Source organism: Nematolebias whitei, chromosome 4 (assembly GCF_014905685.2).
Source record: "Nematolebias whitei isolate Nwh7 chromosome 4, NemWhi1, whole genome shotgun sequence".
NCBI lineage: Eukaryota > Metazoa > Chordata > Actinopteri > Cyprinodontiformes > Rivulidae > Nematolebias > Nematolebias whitei.
In genome coordinates, this window is record NC_056501.1 from 7,788,249 (window position 1) to 7,808,480 (window position 20,232).

At 39.8% G+C, this 20,232-nt stretch overlaps 1 protein-coding gene across 1 annotated transcript in view; it reads right to left on the reverse strand.

Annotated features, from left to right (window-relative positions):
- Nucleotides 1–8,849: 8,849 nt before the first annotated feature.
- slc36a1 (solute carrier family 36 member 1) overlaps nt 8,850–20,232 on the reverse strand; it is an 83,805-nt gene continuing 72,422 nt past the window's right edge. Inside the window, exon 12 of the mRNA XM_037675644.1 lies at nt 8,850–9,535. Coding sequence (XP_037531572.1) covers nt 9,261–9,535 — 275 coding nt within the window. The 3' untranslated portion in view covers nt 8,850–9,260. The remainder of the gene's footprint in view (nt 9,536–20,232) is intronic.

The window sequence follows — 20,232 nt, forward strand, 5'->3', positions numbered from 1 at the left end:
TAAGTAAGAGTCTTGTCACATCCTTAGAAACACAAAAGTGAGGCCGTGTGACTCGCATGAGGAAACCGAGAGCCCTCGCCATCATTTTGAGACATTTATGAAACCGACACGAACGCTGTTCGCAGTTTGTCTCCAACAGTCGCAGCCTGGTGAGAAGCAGCGTTGAAGTGTTTCAGTCTGAGAATGTAACTGTTTTCCTTTCACACATGGTTCAGCACATCGCCGTGGAGACCGTTTCCTCTGAATGTCTGTAATGTTGCTGGGAAAAAAGAAAGTCACCAAGCCCTAAATAATAATTTTTTTTTTTTTAAATCATGTCTTAATAAAAGGAATTCACTGTGAATCGACTTCCTTGTTGCTTTGTTTCTCGCTGCCTTTCATTCTGTAGCTTTAGGTGCTTTCAGCGTTAAACACAAAGAGAAAACATCAACATGTAAGATGCATTTTAGTGTCTACAACAGCAGACAGAGGCTGTGTGAGATAAAAACCCTATGAGGAACATATCAAACGAAACAAATTTCTTTGCGTTCTTTTGTGATTTTAGTCAGCAGGAAGCTGACAGCTGTCTGGTTTCTCTTCAGGTACCTGAACAAACTGCATCCCAGCATCCTGCCTTGTCTGAAGGTGGTTGCCGCAGTAACAGGAGAATCTGACAGGATAGCTGTCACCGGGGGCAACACTACGAGTCAGCCTCCACCTCCAGCTGGAGGTAAAAAGAGGAGGAAAATGATCAAAACACACAGAGAGAAAAGGTAGTGGAGAGAGAGAAAGTAATTAGACAGTAAAACAGAGGATATTATACTGTCTTTACAAAAGCACCTGCTGGGAAGGAAGTTCAGTGTTCAGCTCAGTCAACGCTTCTGCAGGTAAATGTTTCCGTCTTCAGCTAAAGATGACACAAGTAAGTAGGCCAAAGCGGAAACTTGGACATCGACAACAACTAACAGCAAATCACAAAACTAGTTTACCCCGTAAAAACATTTATCAAGAGGTTGATGTGGTCCTGTTGGCATCATGGTGCCGTGATCTTCAGCTCTCACCGGAGCGGTTCGCAGCCGAGTGTGAAGCGGCTGGGATGAGAATCATCAACTCCAAATCTGAGGCCGTAGTCCTCAACCGGAAAAGGGTGGATTGTTCTCTTCAGGTCGAGGGTGAGGTTCTGCCTCAAGTGGAGGAGTTCAAGTATCTCGGGGTTTGTTCACGAGTGAGGGAAGAATGGAGCGTGAGACTGACAGACGGATTGGTGCAGCATCTGCAGTATTGTGGGCTCTGTACCGGTCCGTTGTGGTGAAGAGAGAGCTGAGCTGTAAGGCAAAGCTCTCTGTTTACCGGTCAGTCTACGTTCCTACTCTCACCTGTGGTCACGAGCTCTGGGTAGTGACCGAAAGAATGAGATTGTGGTTGAAATGAGTTTCCTCCGCAGGGTAGCTGGACTCTCCCTTAGAGACAGGGTGAGAAGTTCAGTTATCCGAGAGAGACTCAGAGTAGCCAGTTGAGGTGGTTCGGGCATCTGGTAAGGATGCCCCCTGGGCGCCTCCCTAGGGAGGTGCTTCGGACATGTCCAACTGGGAGGAGACCCCGGGAAAGACCCAGGACACACTGGAGAGACTATGTTTCTCGGTTGGACTGGGAACGCCTTGGAATCCTCCCAGAAGAGCTGGAAGAGGTCGAAGTTGAAAGAGATGTCTGGGCCTCCCTGCTCAAGATGCTGCCCCCAAGACCCGACTTCGGAATAAGCGGAAGATGATGGATGGATGGACTGATTTTAATTGAATTGAGGGTTTTTTTTGTTACAAGATGAAATAAGTGGAAAAACAAATTTAAAAAAAGAATAGGTATATGAGCACATTACTGAATTGTGTGTTATTTCTTAAGTTTTAAGTGGCGGAGAATAATGCTCACATGCTGTTTAAGAGGATGATAGTTTTCTTGAGAAACAGCGGGTGGCTCAGGCACTTTGTCTAATAATAATAATAATGAAAAGCCTCATCAACAGTGAGAGGAATCCAGGGGTGCTGCAGGAAAACCAATGTGAAAATGCATTTCTGAAACATAAAATGTTGCTGTTTTAATTTGTCTGCTGTTCTGTCAGCTAATCAAAAGATGCAAGTCTTTTTCAAATAAGCAACAATTGGACATGTTTGCCTCTGTGGGTCTTAATGAGACAGAAAATTCTTATTAACCCTGAAAGAGCCCACAATATGCTCATTAGCCGCCTGGCTAATTGCCTCGGTTTTGTTTTTCCAATTCTGAACAAACCAACCAATAATTAAAAACTAATTTGTTGGTTCAGTACCTGATACTTATGAAGACAATCCATTTCCTGCCTCACTTTTGGATCTAAGCTTCAAATCCCTGTGTGGGAGTCACAGAGGACATGAAGAGTCCTGATGAAGTCACAGCTGAAGAAAAACAAAAAGCGCTGTCTCTAAGTGTGTTCCAACATTTTAGTGGTTAGCGCTGTTGCCTCACAACAAAAAGGTCCTTGGTTCAATCCCCGGATTGGACCTGGGGTCTGTTTGTGTGCAGTTTAAACGTTTTCGTTGTGTTTGCGTGGGCGTTCTCTGGTTTCCTCGAAAAACATGCATGTGAGGCTGCCATGCCTTAAGGCCCAGGCCTCCACAGCAAAAGAGATCCGTGATCTCAGTGGGATTTTCCCGCTAAAATAAAAGTTAAATAATAAAAATATATTAATTCAAAGCATCTGCAGCCAAAAAGATACACTCGTCCGGGGTTTAAAAAACACTTAGTGCTATTTAGAAAATTAATTCCAAAGATACAAGTTTTAAAGATTAAAAAAAAACCATTTTGGCACAATCAAAACGATTACCATACAGGTCTGGAATCCTGATCCATCTCATCCAGGCTTCCATTGCACGATGGTCCATCCCAGATGGATCTCAGGCCCGGGTCGGCGCCAGGCTTTTTTTTTTCTGCACAGTGAAAATGAAAGAGATACACGTCAAACTAACTCTGGATTGTTGACCTAAATGAAGGTTTTCCCAATTTAATTCCTGGTCCCTGTTGTTCCATCAGGTACTGAATGTGACTGATCTGTACATAATTTTCATTTTTCAGTCTCACAGGAGGAAATAACTGGTAAAAACTCACCCTGAGGGATGATTGTCGCCAGAACTGCCGGTCCTGCAGTGATATGGATGAGATGGATTGTCCTCTTCAGTCATTTCTAATCTGCAGGACTACCATTACTAAACATTAAAGCACATTAAAAGTCCTAAATGGAGCAAGGTTTTCACCTGATGCACTGCGATCGTAAAGACGGGCATGTTTGTAACAAATGATCAACTACTGGAGTCGTTGCTTAATATCTGGTTTGGTTTGGACTGAAACAAGCAGAAAACTGGTCATTTGAGTAAGAAAAAAGGAGGTTGGCTGAACAATTTAACGTAGGGAAGTGAAGAAAGTTAATTAAAACACCTCCATAATTAACAATCAAAAGGTAGTGCAGTTTAAAGGCAAGCATGCAGCTGATTTAAGGTGCTGCTCAGTGAATATGTTGGTCTACATTAGTGACTACTTCCTTAATCATATTCCATCTCAGGCTGATTGTAAATGCATCATGGAGATTTACGTAGAAAAATTAACCCCCGTGCACCTTTTTTCCTCCTCCCCGATGCACTGAGCCTTCCTCTCATTGGTTTTTATGAGGCCGTGAGGATTACTGAGGTGCTTCGGCAGTGAGAAGCATTAGCGACGCCAGGGGCGAGGAGCAGAAGGATATGAAACAACCTTCAAACGCACCTTCAAGGTCATTCATGTGGCTCAGACTTTCTGCATCAAAAACTCTAAAAATAAAAACCTGACTGCAGCGGCTCATAAAACCTTTTTTTGTTGTATTTATTTTGAATTTGTATTCTCGTCAATTAGTATTAAAATCAAAAAAGAGCTTCATAGTTGTGATAAACGACAGAATGCATATCGCCCGCTGCCTTTCGTGCCAGAGTAGTTTTAGATGAAGATCTTGGTGTTGCCGTTCTTGAAAGTAACGTTCTGCGTGATTTCACACGACATCGTCCCAGTCGGAGCACGTTGAGAATGACTCAGCTTGCAGCGCATCAAGTTTCAGCCCTGTTCACTCATGTGCTGGCTAAGATTCACAGGCTGTAGCGGCCATCTTGAAAAGGGTTGTTTAGACGTAAATCCAATTATTTCTTTCTGAGAGTTTCATTAAAATGCATCCAGTGGATCATGAGATGTTTTGCTAACAAAGAGTTGTGTCTACATCGTTAATCAGAATCTGAATAAGCTTTATTCTCATGGTACCGGGAGACAGTGAGATTATGTTCGTACAGTCGTCCGGAAGATGAGCAGAGTGCACGTTGCTGCTGCTACAAGAGCGCGGCCTCTTATTCTTTATCAGAATACTTTTTTTAGATAGAAAAAGGTAAAAGTCCATGAGGATGGTTAGTGGGATTACAAAAAAAGATCTCTTCACATCTTGTCCTATCAGGGCACGATTTGAAACATTAAAAAATCTCTGCCAGCAGCACATTTAAAAACACATTACATATTCATTTGACATCAAGACATTGAGCTTTGTCCATGAAGCACTTCCAGATAGACCATAGTCCTGATGATGTTGTTGTTCAGCCGGCAGTTCTGATAAGCCTGCATAGTTCTGGGGTGTGCGATAGATGAAGCTTTTCCTTAGTTTACCTATGTCCCATGAGAAATTTGATAGTCGGCCGGTATCTGAGTTCAAACGGGGGAGTCAGATTTAGATAAGCCACAATTGCTGATTTTCTTCAGGCAGACTGTTTTTTCACGTCAGCCTAGAGTCCTGCTGGAACTTTCCAGATCCAACACGGCCAGATTTATTGGCATTCCACTGATCCGTGCTATGAGCGTTCTTCAAGGTCGACTCCTAACATGCTGGCGAGTCCTAGAAGCCGCAGGTGACCTGTGATTCTCACAAATCGTTTCCAACTCACAGTTTAGCTCGTTAATCAGCTGATTTTGTGTACTCGCAGCACAAACAAAACCTTCACATAGACATGGCAGATTTGTCTGCTGTCGAGGTCTTCTTCAGAAGTCGATAACATAGGGACTCGCCGATGCCAAAATGCAGAAACCCTGCTATCATGAATCCAATTATACAAATGTCTTCTGAGTCCTCCTGAGACAGAACTGAAAGACACATCAGCTGTCAAACTCCCCACGGATCCCTGATGTACCCTGCAGCGTGAGTCTCTGCAGGACATGGGGGCTCTTAAGGACCCTGTCGTTTTGTTGAAAAGATTTTGTCGATTGCGTTGAAAGTCCAGCTCACCAGATCCATAATAGTATTTTTTCGTTCTGAAGATGTGTACCAGGAGCTCCGAGACGCACACGGAGAGCAAAAAAACAGGAGGAAGAGGAGAACGGGGGGAGGGAGAGGAAAAGGTGTCCACATTGAGCGAGAGCAGAGAAAGGACATTATGAATGAAGACCGTGTGCCATCGGTCCATGCTCAGAATCTGTGTTGGATCTCAGTCTCAGCTACTACCACACCAAACTTTAGGTCAATATCTGTAAAATTAACTGAGCTAGAGACATTATCTAGATGTGGCTAATCTCATCTAATCTCTGGAAGCATCTTTTAGGATAACTGAAAACTTTTTTGATTTTTTTTTTTAAACATCTGGATGACAGAGAATATTTGAAGCTAGCGGTAATAAATGCATGAGGCGACATAGACGTTCTGCTGAAAAGGTAACATGAAAATCAACAATCATCTCGTGCACCAGTCGTTAAGTGTAAATGTAATAGTGTTCCGTGCAAACTGCAAAACAAGAGTGGAAATTAACTCTTGAACAGTTCACGAACCATTAGTTTGACTTCAAACTGAATTCTCCCCCAACATCAGTCTGCTGCAGGTAAGACGATGACTGTTCATAAGTGCAACTGGAAAAAAATCCAACTTTCCCTTTCATTTGTGCAAATATATTGGCAGTAAAGATTCTATTAGTTTGCTTAAGGTTATATTTTGAAACAAATGTGTGAAAAGGAGCTAAATCACTATTTAGTTAAAAAAACAAACATATTTTTGTATTTTATCCCCAAAACTGAACAGCAGATTTTGATCTTTGAGTCCTAAAATCTAGATTTTGTTTCATTTCTTATTTTTTCTTCCCAGGATGTGAATTATTGTGACATTTACAGTAAACAAAGAAAAACAACTTGCTCCCCGTGTCAGCTGGATTCAGGAAGAAACTGCACGGAAAACACTAAAAAACGTTTGACTGGCTCTTCCTGAAACATCCAAAGACTTATCAATAAAAAAAACTTGGACAAACAAACAAGAAGTACAGAGAACAACTTGGTGTTTCAGTTATTTATTCTGAGAAAAGGAATGACATGACGAAGAGCTTCAGCAGATAAAACGTTTAAAAAAAAAACTGTCTGAATCTGCAGCTCATCAGGAAGATGCTCCACTTTAATTATGCTAATAATAAATGTAATTTTATGTTAAGCTCAACCACAAACCTGTCCAAAAACAACCATAATGTAAAGCACTTCTCATTTTTAGCACAAAAAAGTGTAAAAAGAAAAAGAATGGTTTATTTTATTTTGAAAATACTCTTCTTTACATGTGCAACACATGGATTCATACATAAAAACAGCTTTTAATGCTTTATACACATAAGGCGCACACAAGTTTATTTCTTTAACCTCCACTGCTATTGCTGTTAAAAATAAAAATCTAGATTCCTCTGGTGGCTCCTGCTACATGAACACTGAAGAACAACACTAAATGTTAAAATGTATCCGTTAAACACTGCTGACGGATGTCGTTTATCGTTTATGAAACATCTAAATCTTGTATGGTTTTACAAATATGTTACATTATGTTCAACGCCGAGCGTCTATGAACTAAAACTAAATGTAGTTGGAGGGTTACAAGTTTAAATACAGGCTACTTTAATAAAATAAGAAAAAAAATATACATCATAAATTCCATAAAAATGCATAATTAAAACAGAATATTAAAACATAAACTCTTTAGGGACACACAAGAGTTCCCAAGTAAAGTACAGTCAGATTTATGGAGTTTGAAATGGTTAATCTTAATTAGATTTTATGTTTTTTCTTTTTTTTTTTTTAACTCTTTAAGATCAGATCTTTATTTTTGTTCCTTAGAAACAATTTTAATCATGATGGAGACAAATACTGTATTTTCTGATTTTAGTTTGCTTTTTATATTTGAAAGCTAAAAGGGATTAAAGTTAAGGATGTTGGTACATTAGGGCCACTCGGAAGAACATTTAATTAAAGATCGTTTAGGATTTCCAGTTTTAACATTAAATATTCAATTTTAATCTTAAAGCTATTTTAATGCTGAAACTGGGAAACCAAGCAAAGAAAAAGTAATTCTTCTGAATGGCTCTGATACACCGTCGCATCAGGACAAACACAGGTTTGTTATACAAACTAAAAACGGGATCAAAGTAAAGGTGCTGCTGATCAGTTTGAACTGAAGGAACATGATCGTCTGAATCCGAGTTCAGGTGGAAACATTTATTAAAATGCTAAACCTGAAATGTTCACTCTTATCTGAAACAATCCCCTTTCCTAAAAATCTTACTTTATGCGTCTTTAAACTAGAGCCCGACCATATGGAAATTTTGGCTAGCGCCGATACCGATACTGGGAGGAGCTAAAGCCAATATGTTGGCTGAATTTTTTTTTTTTTTAGCTTTTTCCACCCCCATGAATCTTAACTAAACAGCTACTTTTAAACCTGTTTTAACACTTAAAGTCTTGAAACAGTCTCCCTAATGTGTGCTCACATTTTCTATCCTCCACTATTCAAAATAAAGTTATCAAGTGTGTTACAAAAATATAAATTAAACAAAAACGCCCTTCCCTGTTCATTAACAGTCAGTCACGTATAGTGAAGGTCTAATCAGTATCGACCACAGCAGCTTTTTTTCTCCAGAGGAGTTAAGATTTCAGACAAACAATGCATTTCATTGAGGACGACAAAGATAACGTTACCAACACTGATATATATTTACTTCTATGTTAGATTTATTGTTCTGGATAGAGGTTTACAAGGCAATAGCTTATGCTAAGTTATCTTGCTAACTTGAGAGGCATGTAGCTAATGACATGGTTGGAGAATTGAAGATAATTAATTCTTGATTTTTGTAAATTTTGCAAAACGTTATAAACGTACCATGCTCTGTTCAGCTAAATAGGCTACACTGTATTTAGTTGTCCCCTGCTTTGGCTGCGCTGAGAGTGAAACTTAAAGTGAACAGCCATGACTTGCAAGTAGTCCGCATGCGCCCTCTGCTGGATACATTGTACAATTACGCTTTTTGCACTTAAGGGCACGGCTCGTTCCCAGAGTTTATATCGGAGCATAATGGGACAATTATCACAGATACCGATATGTCCCCAAAGACCTATATCAGCAAGAAATATCAGCACTACCGATATATCGGCCGGGCTCTACTTTAAACATCAGTCTGATCATTTACACACAGGTGACTCAAACCTCACTAATCTGGAAACAAATACATCTAAAAATGTAAAGCTGATGTTTGTTTTCAGCCTAAAATTTAAAATTTAAAATCCTGGACCAAGATCAGTTCAATCCCAAAATAAATTAGATATATAACTGTGATAAATAAATCAAATAAATCTCTACATTGACTCGTTAAACTGAAGTATGGAGAACCAGTGCAAACAGAGTTAATAAGCACATTTGAAAAAGAGAGGGTTATTATTTAAATTAGAGTCATTATTTAAATTAAACAGCAAGTCCAACAGTATTTTCTCATTTCAGTTTTAATTGTAAAATGTCTTGAAACTATCAAAGTAGTGCACAATTCCACTGGATAAGGCATAAATCAAAGTGCAACATATATTTTTGTCTTTTTTCACTTCTTTATAAACTGACGAGCAGCTGGTGAAAGCGTTTAAAATGTGACCATGTTCAGGATGAAGGTCAAACATCCACAAAACGTCTCATCGACACTCGTTACTGAGGTAGTTTGATCTTCTGACTGAATCATTTACTACATGAACAGATTCGGTCTGGACGTAAGACACAGTCATCCTAAATCTTCTCTAATCTCTTTAAATATGCTGATATAATCTCCAACATGAAGGAATTATAATTTTTACGTTTAGGTTGCACTAACTGGCTGGATCTAAATGTGACACAATTACAATAAAACTTACGTCGTACAGTGGCTAAATACAAAAAGTGTAGAAATAAAGCTGTCCTTTAAATAGTCCAACAGTCTGCGTCACAGAACCATGATGGAGGTGATCGCCTCTTCGTGTTTGATGGCGTTCCGGGCGATGATTTCCACGATGGCGATGTAAGTTCCAGCCAAGAACCCGATGAACCCCACCACGCTGATGATGGTGTTCTTAACAAAGACCAGTGGAGACAGGCCCTCCGTGTGAAAAGCCAAGAGCTGCAGGATGGGTGGGAAGATGAGAGCCAGGAAGCTGCTGCTGACCGAGCCCACCAACGAGATGACCAGGTCCAACTCCGGTATCAGGATGGCGAGTGTGCCTGGAGGAAGGAAGGAGGACAAAAATAAGTTACTGAGGAATCCGATGACATTTACTAAAACAAGGAAAATAAACGAAGTACACATAAAGCTGGAAGGAGCATAAAATATTGCAATTATTAGACAGAAGCACAAAAGGCAGAGATTAGCAAAAATAGAAAAACAACTAAATTAGCAGGAAAAGGCTGATTTTAGCAGAAAGAAGCTAAAAAATGAACAAGAAAGCTGAAATTAGCTAAAATATTTAACTAAAAGGTGAACAAGCTGTTCAACAGTAAACTCATCCGGCTCGAAGGACCAAAATGTTGGATAAAAATATCTTCTATTCATCTTAATTACTAAAAGAAGCTACACGACGACAGGAGAAGATTATTTAACAGAGTTTTACTTGCAAGGACAGACGGTCACAACAGGCTGACGCAGATGTACAAAGTCACATGCTTGGAGCCCAGACGCGAGAAACTGCACCGAACAGTGTGTGAGAATAGTTTCTATAATACACTTATCAGCTTTCACAGTACACAAACAGTCCACGATGACCTCGACACATGGTTCAACATTAATTTAACATGTTAGTGATAAACATCCTTGACCAAAATTCCCCTGACAAAAAGCAGCTGCAAAAAGCTGGAAAAAACTGAAATCATCAGAAATAAGCTGCACTAAGACAAAAAGTTAAAATCAGCAGTAAAACGTAAAAGAGCACAAACGGTTTGAAAGCTGTGATTCGCTTTAAAGGACAAAATCACGGCCGGAAACAGCTTAACATTTCAATAAAAAACTAGCAATACAGAGAGTCACAGCAGGAATGTCCTGAACGAGCTGAACGCTGCGATACACGAATAGTTGAAGTTGCACAAAAAATGTGGAACAAGTTAGAAGCTGAAAAGCAGATCTCAACGAACGCTTTATAAACATTCACACAATCAGAGCATAAAGGAAACAAAACAAACAAAAAATATCAAATAAACCATAAATAATAAATTTGATCTTTAAAACCACAGCCTGCTAAACAATCCGTGTCTGGATCAAATGTTGCTTCTTGTGTACGAGCAATAACAGAAATTCACACGTGTCGATCTTTAAATTGAACCTTAAACAACAGATTATCTAAAGAACCAGCTTTAAGTAAAATCTTCAGGCTTTTTATTACAAGCAGGCTGTCCTAAAAGTTGTTTGTTCCTTTTTCAGGTCACTCAATAGACATTCAATAGAGTTCTTACAAAAACAGTTTGATTCTCAATAAGTTGTTTGATAAAAGATTTGCACACAGGGATTCATTTTCAAGGAACTCCGTTTGGTTTTCACTCATCAGTTGTTAGTTTTTTAGTTAAAACCCACGGCTTCTGATATCTTCCACTTTTCCAATTTACTTAAACACACATACACAGACACACAAAACGGGGCTAAAATTATTTAAATCATAAACGGGCTGCCGATACCAAAGAACCTAAAAATAGGATTTAAAATGAATGCTTTGTTGAGTTTTCTCTTAGGCTTGTACATCTAGTTGGAAACACAAAATTGCAAATTATTTTCAGTTGGAATCGCTTAAAATTGGTACTTAAACCCACGTTTACAAACATATGTAACATTTAATAATTTATTTCTGTGGGATTCCTGTGTCTATCGTGCAGATTGTAAAGCATCTTAAATATGTCTCAGTTAGGTTAAAAAAAAAAAACTAAACTTTTTTTGTCTTTAATCAGTCACAGTTTGGAGTCTGAGATGTGTTTCGACTCACACGAGGAAATTGAGAATCCTTGCAAATGTTTGGAGACATTTTCGAGACATTTTGTCACAAAGAGCCGCAGAGATACTGGTTTGATGTGTCGACAACGCTGGTTCATTTCTTTAGTTTGGAAAACGTTTTATGCTTCAATGATCATAGATCAGAAATAAGTGGCTTCAACAAACAAACAAACAAACAAACATTTGTTTGCACACAGACAGGTAGACAGACTAAAAATTAATTTTAAAAAAAGAAGCCAAAGTCCAACAAAAACACTTTTTTTAGAGTAGTTTTTAGAAGTCTGTCTGTTTGTAATGAAAATATAAACACGAGAAAATAAGCAATACTTTTTTTTTAAAAACTTGATTACATATACATGTTTTTATGAAGATACCACCATACCATACCACTTTATTTAGAAAGAACTTAAAAGCAGCAACAGGCCATCTAAAGTGCTGTACAGCAAAAACAAGACAAGCAAAACACACATGATAAAATACAAATATTTAAATATGTAAAGATAAGATCTAAATGGCTAACATTATAGAATACAGACGTTAAAATCAACTCACACAGTGTCAAAAGCCCCGGAATAAAAACGAGATTTTAAAAACAGTGAGAGACGGAGCCTGCCTGACGTGCAGTGGTAACTTGTTCCACAGTTTTGGTCCTGCAGCAGAGAAGGTTCTGTCACCTCTGAGCTTAAAACAAGTGTCTGGAACCAGTAAAAGCCTCTGGTCTGCTGGCCTCAGAGAGCGCTGTGGGACATATGGCTGCAGCAGATCAGCGAGATAAGAGGGGGTAGAGCTGTTCAGAGATTTAAAAACATACAGAAGCATTTTTCAATGCATTAGAAAGTGAACGAGGAGCCAGTGCGGGGAGGCCAGAACTGGTGTGAAGTGCTCACTTTTGCCTGTACCAGTTAAAAATCAGCCAGTTGTAAACGTACAATAGAAATCTGACTGATTTAAAAAAATAAGAGCCTTGCAGTAATCGAGCCTGGATGTTATGAAAGCATGTATTACTGTCTCATGATTACTTTTGGTCAGTATGGGCTTCAATTTAGACATTCGCCTAAACTGAAAACAGGATTTAACAGTCGTGTTTAGATTGTTAGTTTCATGGGAGGGTCCATTATCACTCCCACGTTAGTGACAACTTGTTTCTCGAACGGAGCTAGAGAGGAAAGGTCGATACAGTGGTCCCTGATTGTGCCATTTGGTGGAAACAGATACTTTAAATCTAACAAATTTAGAAAAAATGCAAACAATTCTGTACAGAATTGAACAGCCACTGTACAAGATAACACACCCTCATTTTTAGGACTTCTTCAGGAAGTCGTGGTGTTTTCTTAACTTGATATTTGAATAAAACAAAGTTGGTAAATTTATTTCAAACATCAGCCAAACAGAAAACAGAAGAACGTGGTTTGGACAGTCCTGCAGTCTGGATTTCCTTCTTCCTAACATCTAAACAACGTTTTTATTTCCCTCCATCCTCTGTCTGCTCATGTTGCTTCTGGGCAGACCTTCCGACTCCAGCAGAGGTCCAGTTGATCCTCTCTGTTGTACCGTGACTCTGAAGTCCAGGTAACACGGATCATTTTGACACTCGCCATCAGTCGGTCTCTTCACCTCCTTTAAAGCTGCACGTTCACTGAACGCAGCACAGATTTCTGAACTCGGCTCTCTAACCGACGACAGAAAAGATTTCAGTTTTGTTTCTTTTGTTCACACCTTTCAGCTGACACGTTCACAGACGAGGGAGATGATGGTAGCTACCCATTAGCCAAGTTCAAATTATTTTCATTTTTCATGCCAATACAAGATTTAACTAAATAATCGTCTCACTCTGAATGTTATTCAGCTGAAGGCTGAAGTTTTATGCCACTCACGTGAAGGCTGCAATTTATTTAACCAAATGGATTAAAGTAAAAAAGAAGCATAATTAATCTCATCTGAATCGTGGAGCTTTAATATTTGCAATAATAATAATAAAATAATAAACCTTGTAAATGTGGTGAGCTAAGTTCAATAACCACGTTGGTTTCAGAGCAAATCTGTCGCACAATAAATATTTTTTGTGTATGTTCCAGTCATACTGTATTTTCCACCGCGCACGTCGCACCGCCCTATAAGTCGCATCAGTCCAAATATGTCTAATAAAGTGGAAAAATCCATAAATAAGTTGCTTCGCTGTATAAGTCGCATCTTTTACGTGACACCACTGACAATCCGGAAATGTGGGCCGGTGTGCCAAAAATCGATTGGCTGCCAAATGGCGGACGCGGGAGGACGTGCACGAGAGGACTTTAACAAGATTAACATTTAAAAAACAATTACTTGTTTGCGTGAAATTATAGCAAAGTTGTGTCTCAGTTGAACTTTTCCTTAATAAATGCACTTTGATGGTCAAATCAATTTGCAAAACCCGATTCGCCGAAGCGGGCATGTGCAGAGGGACGAGTTGCTGCACATTTCTTTGAAACTTAACAAAGATATCCACCTACAAACATTTATTTGTTTGCTCAACATCATAGTAAAGGTGCGTCTCAGCTGAACTTTTACTTAATAAATGCACTGCAATGGTCAAATTAGCTGCATTTCACCGGGGCGGCGCAGCGAAATGAAGCTGCTTCGACGGTTGCTCCAAGCGAGCTGGACGAAGGTGGCAGTCTATGGCAAGCTGATTGTGTCATTAATAGCCACTTTTACCTATTTTGACACAACAGCATCCCAAACTTCTCGAGTGCCATCAAGTGGCTGAAAATGGTAGTGTTCAATATTTTCAGTCAGAATGAATGAACGGTCACATCTCAGCCAAATGTTGGTTTATAAATATGGAAAATCCATAAATACGTCACTTCGGTGTATAAGTTGCAGGACATGCAAATTATGCAAAAAAACTGCGACTTATAGGCTGACAAATACAGTAACCTCAGAACGTTGTGTCTCACAGTGATGGCTGCCTGTCAGAACAAACTGCATCATAATTGGTGTTTTTGTGTGAAATTCTCCGTCCTCCCCCAGTAAAGCACAACTATAATCTCCCAGCATCACAAAGAAGCTTCTGCCAGTTCTCTCCGGTCTTAATGTCAACCCGTAAATAGCTGAAAATAACTGACAGTTTTTGATTTCTGCTTATCAGAGAAGACAATAACACCAACTCGTACAGCACAGAACATATTTCCGTTTGACATGAAAGTCAGAAGAACAGTTTATGTCTGGGCAGTGAGGTAAGATGGACCCTGAGCTGAAGGATGCTGAGAGAGGAGGAGGAGGAAACTCGTGGATGACGGAGAAAAAAGGTGAGAGGAACGATTGATTTCAGAGAGAGCAGGACTACCTCCGTTTAAAAATAAAACTGCGACTGCAGGGATTGTTCCTCACGTGTCGGTCTGCGTGGAGACCGTGCTGCTGAAATCATCAGAGACGTGAGTCACCCCGTGTGGTTGCCATGGAGACGAACATAAACAGGTCCTCTGACGTGGCGCTTCATTTGTCTCAGCTGAGCGTGTTGATGAGTGAATGTCCCCACACGTGGACATCTGGGAAGTGAGAACTCTGCTTTTAGCGCTGCCGCTGACAAATATTTGCAGTGTCCAAGAAAAATATGAACGTTTGATCAGTTATCATAATAAAAATCATCGATCGTGCAGAGTAACCGCGGCAGCCCCATCTGCTTTGTGGCCAAGCCCGTCGTCGTTCTCTCTGAGGTGAGTGAAGAGGATGAGACAGGTGTTCTCATTCTGTCGGCACGCCACACACACGGCACTGCCTGCTGATAAGAGGCTCTTTGAGCCATAATCAATTGCTTGCCACCACATGTTCGAGTCTGTCAAATTAACCTACAGGGCGACGGCAAGGTCGGGCTTTCATGTGACACCGAAAGCAGCCCGACTTCACGTGCTCCCACAGCGTAAACTGTCACTTCTCGGGGTGTGTTGTTGAAGAGCACTCTTCCAACTACATCTGATGCTTTCCAGGCCATCAAACAAGGCTGTGAAGAAGGACCGAGGGGAGCAGCGGAGGCAGAGCCGGCCTAAAGAATCTGCTGAGCCTTCATAGCAAATAAACCACAAGGCTCCAGCTAAAAGGCTTGCTGCCATCCCCCGAGAGCGAGGCAGCAAGCGGATCATCAGGCAGCTTCAAAGGTCTGAAGACTGAATGCTCCAAGCACACTAATTTAGCTGCACAATACTTACATCGCACAGAAACCAAGAAAAATCACCTAATGTTACTTTCTGCTTACCGGCAGTACAAGAATCCTGCCCGGTATGAACGACAGACGGAAAAGTGAGGAGGAAGAAGACAGAGGTTCGTAAACCCTCAAACACAGCAGATCAGCTGTAAATGACCAATTAGTGATCAAGTAAAAGGGACAGGTGCAGAAACAGCACTTTTAATTACAATAAGAAGGGATGAAGCAGAATTCTATCGTTTTACTGAACGCTGAAATCAGTTTGCACACGGAGTAAACTCATAAATGTGCCATGTTTTAGACCTGTAAGGACATCTTCCTCTGACCATGAGAGAGAAAAGATAATCAGCAGGAGGATCTCTAAAAATTAAATAAAATACAAAAAACACCTTATGCTGCTCACTAACAGGCTGCTTTTGAGTCGCACTGAATTCACGGAGGTTGTTTAACAACTAAAACCCCCTTTCTGCCCAGTTCTGTGTATTTAACACCAAACTTACAGGTGCTGGTCAAAAAATAAGAATATCATGAAAACGTTGATTTATTTCAGTAATTCCATTCAAAAAGTGAAACTTGTATATTATATTCATTACACACAGACCGATATATTTCAAATGTTTTATTTAATTTTAATTTTGATTATTATAATCCACAAATAATGAAAACCCCAAATTCAGTATCTCAGAAAATTAATGACCAATTAAAAAAACAAAAAAAACAATTAGAAATGTTGGCCAACTGAAAAGTATGAACATGAAAAGTATGAGCATGTACATCACTCAATAGTTGTTGCTCCTTTTGTCTGGATTACTGCAGCAATGCAGCGTGGCATGGAGTCCATCAGTCTGTGGCTCTGCTCAGGTGTTATGAGAGCCCAGGTTGCTCTGATAATGGCCTTCGTCTGGCATATCACATCTTCCTCTTCACAATACCCCATAGATTTTCTATGGGGTTAAGCTCAGGTGAGTTTGCTGGTCAGTTAAGAACAGGGATACCATGGCCCTTAAATCAGGTACTGGTAGCTTTGTTACTGTGTGCAGGTGCCAAGTCCTGTTGAAAAATGAAATCTGCATCTTCATAAAGTTGGTCAGCAGCAGGAAGCATGAAGTCTCTAAAACTTCCTGGTAGATGCTGCGTTGACCTTGGACCTCAGAAAACACAGTGGACCAACACCAGCAGATGACATGGCATCCCAAACCATCAATGACTGTGGAAACTTGACACTGGACCTCAAGCAACATGGATTCTGCTTCTCTCCTCTCTTCCTCCAGACTCTGGGACCTTGATTTCCAAAGGAAATGTAAAATTTACTGTAATCAGAGAACATAACTTTGGACCACTCAGCAGCAGTCCCACGCTTTTCATGCTGTCTCTTGTTCAAGAGTGACTTGATACAAAGAATGCGACAACTGAAATCCATGTCTTGCATACGTCTGTGCGTGGTGGTTCTTGAAGCACTGACTCCAGCTGCAGTCCACTCTTTGTGGAACTCCCCCACATTTTGGAATGGGTTTTGTTTCACCATCCTCTCCAGGGTGCAGTTATCCCTGATGCTTGTACTTTTTTTTTTTCTACCACATCTTTCCCTTCCCTTCTTCTCTCTATTAATGTGCTTGGACACAGAGCTCTGTGAACAGCCAGCCTCTTTAGCAATGATCTTTTGTGTCTTGCCCTCCTTGTGCAAGGTGTCAATGGTCATCTTTTGGACAACTGTCAAGTCAGTAGTCTTCCCCCATGATTGTGTAGCCTACAGAACTAGACAGAGATCATTTAAAGGCCTTTGCAAGTGTTTTTTAGTTAATTAGCTGATTAGACTATGGCACTAGGTGTCTTCAATATTGAACCTTTTCATATTCTAATTTTCTGAGATACTGAATTTGGGGTTTTCATTAGTTGTCAGTTATAATCATCAACATTAAAAGAAATAAACATTTGAACTATATCAGTCTGTGTGTAATGAATGAATATAATATACAAGTTTCACTTTTTGAATGGAATTACTGAAATAAATCAACTTTTTCATTATATTCTAATTTTATGACCAGCACCTGTACACCAGAGATCAACCTTAGACGAAAAACAAGTCTCGATTTCATCTCAGCTTTGACCTTTTGCTGCCAGAGAACTTCTAAGATCTTCAGAGCAAAAATAAAACAATATCAGAAAGCATCCTGCGTTCCTTCTCCGGCTCTTTCTGTGCCGTCTTCCTGACAGGTGCTGTTTGCTTCCTCTCCCTTGAAGCTTAGTTTCAGTTAATAACTTCTGTCTATAAAACCACACGGCCTAGTTTAAACACATCAAACCAAGTAATGAAGAAAGGCCCGACACATTTCTTTTTTCTTAGATTTAACAAGAGTACCACATTCAGCACGTTATACGCCAGTCGACAAACTATTGCACAGCCATACATCAATCTATAGCTACGGACCAGACAAGAGAAAGTTTACAGACAGACGGAGAATATACCAGAATACATCTGTCTTAACAAATGGGTACATGACTATAGAAATACAGAAATTAAATTGTAGTTAAAGCCACCTGAAACACTTTCTTCTTTACTTCTGAACCACATTCAGCTCAGATTTACATGAAAAAAAAAACTTGACATTTTGATAAACCTTCATGCACCACAGAGGTTATCTGTTATTTTGTTTAGATGCAGATTACGTTAAAATTATTTAAAATTCTACATTTCCATTGACAAAGTATGCATCTTTTATACTTTACCCTCTAAATTAAAGACAATGCATTAATGAGCAGTAAGGAGTCCTGTTTGTTTCGTCTTTCCACCCATCAGTGTCAAAAGATAAATGTCTACTTCAATTAAACCGCCAGAACAAATAAATAAAGAACGGGCACAGAGGGAAGGAAAGAAGTACAGATCTGGCAGTTTCTGTACCAAACCCACAGCTTTAAAATCCACTGAGGGCTAAAGACACGTCTCTACCGTCAAACGGAGTCTATTACCTCCAAAGCTACAAATCCACGGCCAGCAATGCTCTAAGGTTGGATTAGAGATTGGTAGGGAAGCTCTTGGCTTTTTTTTCTCCACAGACAACCAGAAAGTCTTGAAGGCTGTCTCGTTTCTTCACCTTCCCACCAGTAAACACCATTGAAACAGAAGCGGGCTGCCTCCAGCTCCCGACCGACTTTCATCTGGCACTGTTGTGCTGCTCAGTGGACTGCAGCTCATTAAAGATGGACATGGGCTCAGTCTGCCCTACAGGCTCACATGCTGTTTTATCTGAGCGGTGGGACCTGCATAAACTAATATTAATTAGCTCAGGGTGGGTCGACTACACACAGCCAGCAGCAGCTGGACTAAGCTTCACCCACACAACACAGAAGAGCAAGAAAAGTGGGACTATAATAAGCCATTTTTAAACTGTCGTAGCAGGTCTTAGAAACCCACCAGCCAGCAACCGTCTTGGATGGAGACTTGGCTTTTGGATCTTTTTACATTTCTGAACTTCCAACATAAACCAGTTTAATGAATGACTGACCAGTTAACTTTAAGATGACTAGATTCAAATTCACCTTTTGTGTAATAAGATGGCACTAATAAAAGCAAAATATATATATATATATATATATATATATATTTTTTTTTTTTATATATATATAAAGCACATATAATCACTAGATCCCAACTGGGAGTGAAACACAAAAGTGCGTGGTCTTAAAATATTCTCCAGATATCTAATTACATTGTTAAATGATTGCTAACAGTATGTATTTAATAAAGATAGGAGGTAATTAGCTGATTATAAGAATAACAGTTGTTAAGGATCTATTGTCATTACGCAAAAACAACAAACAGATGTTCTGATAACAATTTAAATGTTTAGGAGAGGGTGGCATGGTGGAACAGTTTGAAGAGCTGCCGCCTCTTAGTGAGAAGGTTGCCAGATCGAATCCCAGTCTGACACCTCTCTGAGTGGCAGACCTCTTGGCATGTTCTCTCTGTGCATGCGCGTGTTTTCTCCAGGTACTCAGGTTTCCTCCCACAGACCGAAAACATGCATGTTAGGCTGATAGTAATTCTAAATTGTCCCTAGGTGTGAGTGAGAGAGTGAATGGTGGTTTGTCTCTATGTGTCCCTGTGATGGACTGGAGACCTGTCCAGGTGTCCCCCGCCTCTAGCACAGTGACCGCTGGACCAGAAAGGAAGTAGTAAGTAAGTAAGTAAGTAAGTTAGTAAGTAGGTAAGTTAGGTAAGTAAGTAGGTATGTAAGCTTAGCATGGTTTTCATCTACACACTGCATCATTCTGAAACAGCATAAAACAGACAAAGGTATTTACCTTTCATATGTTTCTTAAAGTCCATTACAGTCGGCAACTCTGCATTAACCGTTGTAATGGACAGCTTTACTCTGTTATTGTCCCAAGTCTGCGTTGCTGTGCTCTCTGCCTTGTCTGGTTTTTCACACTGAACCACATGTCATGCAGCGTACCATTAATCCCACCCATTCCCATCTGATTGGGGAAAAAAAAAAAAAAACATCCAATAAAAAACAAAACTGAACAAGAATGACACTTAGCACAACTCAAAGAGTAGGTTGTAATTCTTCCATGTGGCATGTACCCCTTAAAAAAACTTTTATGTAACATTCAAGGAATGTAGTAAAAATGACAACTGCCTGCTTTAGTCTGCTTGAACTAGATTTTCTTGACCAAATATGAACTGGTTTTAAAATGATACATTTTTTAAATGACAAATGGGTTTTATCTTTCATATTTATTCCACTTATATCACTTAAGACACTG